Here is an 8,788-nt window from a genome sequence, read left to right as displayed (position 1 = left end):
GAGACTGGACAAAAATCGTGCACCTATGGAATGGGACAGTGGGGAGGTGAGGGCGGAGGGTGGGGTGGGAACTGGGTGGAGGGGAGCTATGGGGGGAAAAAAGAGAAACAACTGTAATAATCTGAACAATAAAGATTTAATTGAAAAAAAATTTCTTCAGCTTGATCATGAAATACCAAAAATGAATGATAGATAACTAGATTTTTCGGATGCTACAGAATGGATCACTATAGCTACCAGGTATTTTGTGTTTTTCTGTAGTTAAGATTATTTGCTTTTGTACATGTCTTACTTTTACAACTCTAATAAGAGTTATAAAACTGGGAGGAATTACATTCACTGAAATTAAGCATGATTCATTCTGAGTGGTAGAATTATGAATGATTTCTCTCCACTTCTCTGTAATTGTTGTTTTCTCTAATCTGGTCTCAATCTTCTGCCTCCCAGACTCATTTCCTGCTGTTTCCATACCCTACCCTCCTCCCACCTACCCCTTGCTTTAGCCACAATGACCTTCTCACTATTCCTTAGTCAAGCCTCTCCATAGCTTTGTGCCTTTATACTTGTTAGTCCCTCTTATAAAGGGATTCTTTTGCTGCTTTCCTCTCTCAAAGATCAGCTATGAAGACCTCCAACTTCTGTAGAATTTCTTACTCCTTCCTCTGTGTTTCCATAGCTCAGCCCTACACCATATTATGGTTACCTATCAATCTATCTGCCTTCTCCTGGAATTTCTGAATTCATAAAGGATAAGGACTGTGCTTCATTCATTTTTAAAGAAATAATGAATGAATACCCAAGGTTACCAAATTCAGAGAGAAGGTCTCACTAAAGCACAACAACTGAAAGCCACCAGTGTTATTCTGAAAAGCCTGTCCTTGTAAGATTTATAATAGCTCTTCTCTCTGCCTCATCTTCTACGAGGCACCTTTGTGAGAAAGGATAAGGTTGTGAGTGCCTGACACACACAGACACACGTTGTGGGAAGCCCAGTACTCCCCTACCTCTCATGTGTACATTTTTTATTTTTCGTTCTTCATCATTCAACTCCTTCAGCGCACAGTAAGTGGGGTTAAAGGTGAGGAGCCGAGAGGACCTGGGTTTGCAAAACGGCTGGCACAGCTTCAGGAGAGCAGCACCCAGGTTGAGAAAGAAGGCATCCGAGGCATACATCTGGAAGAAGATTTCTGGCATCTGGTTGGCCCAGATCTTGGTTCGGCCTGCATTTGCATGCAAACAGTTTCCCAGCCAGGACAGGACGCAATGTCTGGTTTCTGGGGAGAGCTGGAGTAAGTTCTTCAGCATCTGGTAGATCTTTTCATGGAACTGAGCCATGAACTGTTTAACCAGAAAACATAACCACAGAACATTCCAGTTTCACAATCCTAATATTTGTTGCTCCAAAACCTTAGCCACTGTCAATTTCTAAAAATATGCCAATCCTAATCTTTTCCGTACTCTTCCTGTGCCTTATCCCCAGTTCTAATTTAAGCAATTTTCTGGGCACTTACGAGAGATTTCCTGACAAGCTGCCCAACTGCAGGGGGCACTGATGGAGCTTTAGAGTAGGGTCAGTAACCTGTTTCTGCAGAGGGTCAAATGATAAATATTTTTGGCTTTTCATGCTGTATGGTCGCTGTAGTAACTATTCAACTCTACCATTATGGCATGATATCAAACCATAACCACACATACACAAATGGGCATGGCTGTGTTCAATCAAACTATTTACAAACTATTTACAAAAGCAGGCAGGATTTGGCTGCTGCTGTAATTTGCAAATCTGGGCTTTAGAGAGTTGTGAGGATGGGAGATGCAAACTACCTCCAATTCAACCATTTACTGCCTCATGTTGGCCAGACTTCTACTGTAATGAATGCTAAGAAGCCCAAATAGAGAGGACACAGGAAGGAGGGACAGGAAAAAAATTAGTTTATAGGCTGGAGATCAGTCAGAAGATTTAGGAGCTAAAGTTATAAGAAATAGGTCGACGAGGAAAACCAGGGCCAACAGGAAGAGGAGCAGCAGGTTAGTCTTTAACCCACACAAAGGTTTTTCCTCGACTCTCAGCACACACTAGAGAGGGCTTTTCTTTACTCGGTTATAGTAGAAAGCCACCCCCATCAACCTGCTTTCCAGCAAGCTCAAGCAGCCTCATCTGGCCCTGCTTCCCGAGGAAACGACTTAACCTAAGACAGGGGCTGGGATACACATAAACAGTTCCACCTGATGGATGTTGGCCTCCTGTACTTTGATCTCCTGGGGGCTGGAGCGAGATGGATTCAAGAAATAGCCATGATTTTCCACAACACCCGGAGTCTTTAATAAGCAAGAGATATTTAGGATTACTCCCAGCAAGGTCTTCTGGTACATCTGCCCATTGCTAAGGTCCTTGGGCTGAATGTATTCCACAAAAACCTGTAGGAGAAGAGAAGTCCTACTTACTTGTTTGTATGATGAGATAAATGTGATGGATGAGAGGGCCTCAAGGAGTTAAGTCTACACAACAACCAGCACATCTTTCTCTCATTCAGCAGGTAATGTCGTCATGCCCTCGGGACAGGGAAGCACACATTACTGAATCTCCAGCTCGGTGCTTACACTTCCGTTACCTTGGCCATGTCCTTCTGCCTGGTGAGATAGAGCAGGATGTCCAGGTACGCGTACAGCAGCATCTGGCAGAGCTCCAGGTCTTTTATTCGGCCCAACAAAATATCAAACACTGGGGTCATGACCTCCGGAAATGTTCGGACTTCCTCATCCAATAGCAAGGCTTCAATGACCTCTTCCAGAAATTCAGTCACATCTTCAAAATCTAACAGAAGGAAAGGAGAAAGGAGAGACCAGAGGAACTTGATGTGCTTTACAGCCCGCTTTCCACTCTTCTCCTGTCGCTAACTATACTGATGTTCAAGGTGTGAACTCGCATCCTTAATTTTTCTGGAACCGCAGTGGCTCCGAGGCTTTCCAATGCACCAGGAAGAGTTTTATATTCGATTCCCCACCAGGTATGTGCCCGCAACCAAGGTACATGTCCCCGACCAGAATCGAACCTGGGACCCCTGAGTCTGTAGGCCGATGCTCTATCCACTGAGCCAAACCGGTTAGGGCTGGAAATTAAAATGTAGATGAGCACAGCTCTGGCTTATGTACTCACGGGCTCCCTGGATGGCCTCCAACATCAAATCTACGAGCTGCTCATGGATGTTCTGGTCCACATAGATCTCTGGGGTGAGGAGGACCGTCCGTGTGTTGGACACAGTGAGGTTCCTGCACTGCACCGCGAAAGGCAGCAGGTTCTCTGGAACCTTGGTAATCTGGAAATAGCATAGAGAAGAGAGGGAAGAGCCTGGTTAACGACCTGGAATAGGGGTGCACACAGCAAAGACCGCGTGTTCCAAACAAGGTTGTTCCTGAACATTCATGCGAGTTCATTCTTTAAGGAATCACCCACCTGTTAGAATTCCAATCCTGGAAATGACACGCATGGCCTACTCTATTATCACACCTCTGTGAAAAGGACTTATCAGACCTTCCTTAAAGGTGTGATGTGTACGAGGTTTGTAGGAGGAATCAGAGGCACTGGTTCACTGGGAAAGGGTGGGCCCCAAGCACAGAAACACTAAAACTTTAGAACACAAAGCTAACGGTGACTCATATCAGCATCCATTACAGGTGTACTGCGATGCATATACACCGACATCAAAGACACTGATCCAGCTCTTTGGCTTACATGTTAAAGTCAGAGCCAAGAGAACAAAACCTGCTCAGTGGGAATTATTATCATTGTTACCTCTTCCTTGGCTCTCTGGAAGCAGGAATAAAGGTAACAAAAGGCGTGCTTCTCCCCTGCATCTCGATCGGCAGAGAGATTGATCGTCGCAGAAGAGGTCATGTTGATCAAGTGGTTGCCAGGATCTTGAAGTAGTAAGCGAGCAAAGACAGCCTATTAAGAAAAGACCCAAAAAACAAAAATACTAAACCACTGCAAAGTCAACCCTAGAACATCAAGATCTAAAAGGTAATTCTGACACAGGTTATTGTGAGAATCACAGGATGTAGTGTAAAGGGGAAAACAGTACCCAGTGTGTTATTACTATAGAAGATATTATATATACAACATAATTGTGTATAGATAAAGTTATCCTAAATCAAGCTCAAATGTTTAGTATTGCCCCTAGCATGGAGTAAGCATTAAAAGAATATTTGTTGAATGGTATAGAGAATCAGCAATTAAACTCATGTGAAATCTACTACACTGTGATTGCTGACCTCACTCAAACTTATACAAAGATAATTTAAATGTACAAAGTTGTCAATGTCTTCCCTATCCAACTTTTATTCCTTTAATGTTAATTAGGCACCTATAAGGTAAAATGCCTGTTTTGACTTTGGTAAAGATAAAAAGAAGAAAGAGATGACATTTTAACTGGTCTTAAAGAGTGGGTAGATTTGGACATGTGGCCATGGCTGGTAAGAAGATACCAATAGAGAAACACCCCAAACCACAAAGAGATGGAGGAGAGCAAAACCGTGGCTGGAGAAAGGTACGCAGAGCTCAGCTGCACGGCTAGCTTCTGCTGACGGCACACATAGGAACATGTGAACGCTACCTGCTCAATGTTGTTCATATCAAGCCAGTCTTGATCTTCGAGGTCTACTGCCATTTCTTCCAAATACACACAGCGGCTGGGGATACCATTCCCACTTTTCATGCTCGGGTCACCTGGGAAATGGTTTTAACCTGGTAGGTTAGGGATCATGCTTCTGTTTTATAGACAACCCATCTAGACAGCACTTCTCTTGAACTCCAAGTTTACTCGGTGATATTAGACTAACCTTGACCTTTAAAGCAGCATCTGAAGATCTAAGTCCCCCGCCCCCCAATTACTGAGCATGGACTTGGTATAAACCTAACACCGTGACATTTAAAGAGTAAAACCCAGACATTCCACTAACTTTGGGTTCAACTGCAGAGAAGGCACAGAGTGGAAACATTGTCTCATACCGCTGGAGGACTTCCATCTAAATGCTGAGGTCACCCCTGAGGTAGTAAAGGCAAGCAGCCGTATAGCACAGTCAGTATCAAGCTTAGAATGAAAGTTCCATCTGTGTCTAAACACTGATTTTAGGTTACGTCAAAGTTTCACTGAAACCCAAGCCCCGTGTTCCAGGCAGTACAGCAGGTCTGTTTAACCAGTAGATACAACAGATTTCTCAGAGCAAGTCCCTAGCCTGAGAGGGAAGAGCAGAGCAACGAACAGACCGGTTGCAAGTGTGTAACTCACTGTTGTCCAGAGTAATGAGGAAGATCCTCTGGATCATGTGATTGATGTTGAGTTGCTCACATATTTCCTGCTGTGAGCGGAACGAGCGGCTGATTTCAGCCACGGAGTAATCAAATTCATCCAGGCTCTCCGACACGCTGTTATCCGAGTCATCCGGGCTGGGCTGGAGTTCATCTGCCGAAAACGGAAGCCATAGCAGTCACGCTCCTCTCTCTTAAGAGAACCAAGCATAGTCCCCAAAATGATAAGTGTAACCAAGGGAAGGATAATTTTGCAAGTAAAACAAGTTAATCAGCTAATCAGTGAACAGCTCAAGTCAGTCAATATTTTAAAAAAATTGAGACATAACATTTAGTTCCAGGTATATAAGATTTGATATTTGTATGTATTGTGAAATGTTCACCAAAGTAAGTCTAGTTAACATATTTCACAATGCGTAGTTGGAATTTTTTTTTCTCTTGTGATGAGAACTTTTAAGATCTACTCTGTTAGCAACTTTCAAATATGGAATATAGTATTATTAATTATAGTCACCTGCTATGTAATTAAGTCCTCATGGACTTATTTATAACTGAAAGTTCCCATCTTTGGATACCTTCACTCATTTTGCTCACTTCCTACCCCACCTGTTCTCTATCTGTGAGCTCTTTTTTATTTCACATACTAGAGGCCCGGTGCACAGATTCATTTGTCCACTGGTGGGGTCCCTCAGCCTGGCCTGCATCCTCTTATCATCTGGGACCCCTTGGGGGATGTTGGACTGCCAGTTTCGGCCTGGTCCCTGCAGGCCAGGCTGAGGGACCACACTGGTACATGAATCTGTACTAGAGGCACCAGGCCTCTAGTATGCATATAAGACCTTTGGTTAATCTCTTCCCGCCCTTCTCCCTTCCCCCTTCCTGCCGAGATTCATCAGTCTGTTCCATATTTCCATGCCTGCGCATTGAGCATATGCCACCTGGTGGTCAGTGTGCATCATAGCTACCAAATGGTCAAACACTCTTACGCTTTTATATATATATACACGTTAGAGGCCCGGAGCACAAAATTCATGCACTCGGGGCATCCCTCAGCCCAGTCTGCACCCTCACGTAGTCTGGGAGCCCTCAGGGGGATGTTCTACTGACAGCTTATGCCCACTCCTGAGTGCTGCCACAGAGGCGGCAGAGGCTCCCGCCACCGCTGCTGCGCTTGCCAGCATGAGCTTGGCTTCTGGCTCAGCAGCGCTTCCCCTGTGGGAGCGCAGAGACCATGAGGGGGCAGCTCCTGCATTGAGCATCTGACCCCTGGTGGTCAGTACTTGTCATAGCAACTGATTGTTCCACCATTTGGTCGATTTGCATATTAGCCTTTTATTATATAGGATACTAGTGGCCTGGTGCATGAAATTCATGCGGGGGAGGGGGGTGTCCCTCAGCCCAGCCTGCACCCTCTCCAATCTTGGACCCTTTGGGGTATGTCCGACTGCCTGTGGGATCAGGCCTAAACCAGCAGTCGGACATCCTAACCACTTCTGCCTGCCAGCCTGATCACCCCCAAGGCTTTTATTAGTATAGATATAACCCTTCACAGAAAATTTCATGAACCCTGCTTTACAATAAGGGCTTGACGATTGAATCATTGGGGCCAGCCACCAAGATTTCCTTTCTTTGAATAGTGGAGGGAATAATTATCTTGTCTTTAAGTTGCCCTGAACTTCAAATGAGATAATGACTTAGAAAAGTATAAAAGCATCACATAAAGACAACTGTCTTTTTCATGTGCCGAAAAGACAATAAAGTGGTAAAATGAAAAACACTATTTTTATTCTCCCCTTCCTTCCTTTATAGCCTTTATTTAAACTTTGAAATTTAGAAAAATTTCACCCCTAGTTTTATTTCTTTACATTCCATATTTATTTTGTATTAGTTTCAGGTTTTATATTAGTTACAGAATAGTGGTTAGACAATCATATACTTTACAAAGTGTTCCCCGATATTTCCAGTACCACCTGGCATCATACCGTCATTACAACACTGTTGACTATATTCCCTATTTAAGTGACAATAGGTCTACAGGTTCCTTCCAATCTTTCTTTTGTGTTGCTCGACCTTCCTTTTCTTTCTCATCTCTTCCCTCATTTTCTTTATATAGGATTTCAATTGGCCCTCAAAGCTCAGTGAAGGCACTGGGACACGCTTAACACATCTTACAGAGCAGGAAACAGGCCAATTCCAGTTGGCTGCAGAATGGACTCCTCGCGCAGGAGCCCTCACAGACGGCTCTCTGCCTTTCCTAAGGGACAGCTGCAGGGCAAACAGAACAAACCTCCCCGTGAGGCTTCCAAGCCTCACTCTCAAGCACCTCTTCATTATGGATGCTCCACATTCTTCCCCCCTCCCTGCCCTCATTCTTTACTGCCCCCCATTCTGGGGAGCAGGCGGTAGACTTGCACTCACTGTGCAGGCGTGTGCTACCGTGGGGGCCGGCGGAGCAGGTTGGGGCGGGTGCAGGCTTGCTTTTGGGCCAAGGCGGGAGCAGGAGTCTAAGCCTCTCAAGTGCGCAGGCCATGGCGAGGTCCGGCTAGTGCCGGGAGCTTGGTTGAACCGCCACAGTGGGGTACCCAGCAGTGTGGCACCCCTCCACTGAGGTGGCACTGCCCCTCAACCCCCACCTCAGGGCTGCGGGACCGCGCCCCTCTGCCCGGGGGCCCTTCCATGTCGGCAATCATTGTCTCTTGTTTCCTGCCGGGCCGTGCTGCATCTTGGGGCCACTGCAGAACCTCGCTCTCCACGGGTGAGGCAGATCCCCGCCCACCAGCCCCCTCTGGTGCACCCTGCCTCAGCGCCACTCTGTGCCCCTTGGGCTGCCCACCTCCTGGCCGGCTGCTTCGCCGAAGCTTCCTCTTCCTTCAGGCGCTCTCCTCAGACCCCGTGGCGGCCCCACCCCTCCGTGGCTCCCTGTAGCTCCTGTCTCACTTGGCTCTCCCGGGCCACCCACCTGTCAAGATACTGACAGGGTGCCCTGCTGAGGGCAGCGCGGTCCTGAGGCAGGTGGTGGGGGTGTGGAGAGCAGCTCCAGGAAAGTTTGGTAAACCCCAGGTCGGTGTTGGGATCTGGCTGTGGGCCATGGGGGAGTCTGCCTGGGTGAGATGAAATTGTGCTTAGACCTGGAGTGCCGCCCTGAAGCCATGCTGACCCTGTGAACGGTCGTGATGTGACACTGTCCTAGACAAATTTGCATATTCCTTCATTTGATATATATATAGACTAGAGGCCCAGTGCACAAAAATTTGTGTACTGGGGTGGGGGGGGTCCCTCAGCCCAGCCTGTGCCCTCTCACAGTCTGGGACCCCTTGGGGGATGACCACCTGCTGGCTTAGGCCCGCTCCCCGGGGGATTGGGCCTAAGCTGGCAGTCAGACATCCCTCTGGCAGCCCGGGAGCCCTCTGGAGATGTCCACTTGCCAGCGGGGAGCAGGCCTAAGCTGCAGTAAGACATCCTTAGTGCTGCTGACACTCC

The 8,788-nt window shown here is 46.7% G+C and overlaps 1 protein-coding gene across 1 annotated transcript in view; it reads right to left on the bottom strand.

Annotated features, from left to right (window-relative positions):
- UBE4A (ubiquitination factor E4A) overlaps positions 1-8,788 on the bottom strand; it is a 63,206-nt gene that overhangs the window by 33,039 nt on the left and 21,379 nt on the right. Inside the window, exons 3-9 of the mRNA XM_006761566.2 lie at positions 5,289-5,462; positions 4,614-4,726; positions 3,794-3,946; positions 3,158-3,317; positions 2,613-2,815; positions 2,227-2,418; positions 1,005-1,338 (exon numbers count right to left, since the gene is read on the bottom strand). Coding sequence (XP_006761629.1) covers positions 1,005-1,338; positions 2,227-2,418; positions 2,613-2,815; positions 3,158-3,317; positions 3,794-3,946; positions 4,614-4,726; positions 5,289-5,462 — 1,329 coding nt within the window. The remainder of the gene's footprint in view (positions 1-1,004; positions 1,339-2,226; positions 2,419-2,612; positions 2,816-3,157; positions 3,318-3,793; positions 3,947-4,613; positions 4,727-5,288; positions 5,463-8,788) is intronic.

This window comes from Myotis davidii, unplaced genomic scaffold (assembly GCF_000327345.1).
Source record: "Myotis davidii unplaced genomic scaffold, ASM32734v1 scaffold97, whole genome shotgun sequence".
Lineage (NCBI taxonomy): Eukaryota > Metazoa > Chordata > Mammalia > Chiroptera > Vespertilionidae > Myotis > Myotis davidii.
This window is presented reverse-complemented; position numbering and strand designations above follow the sequence as displayed.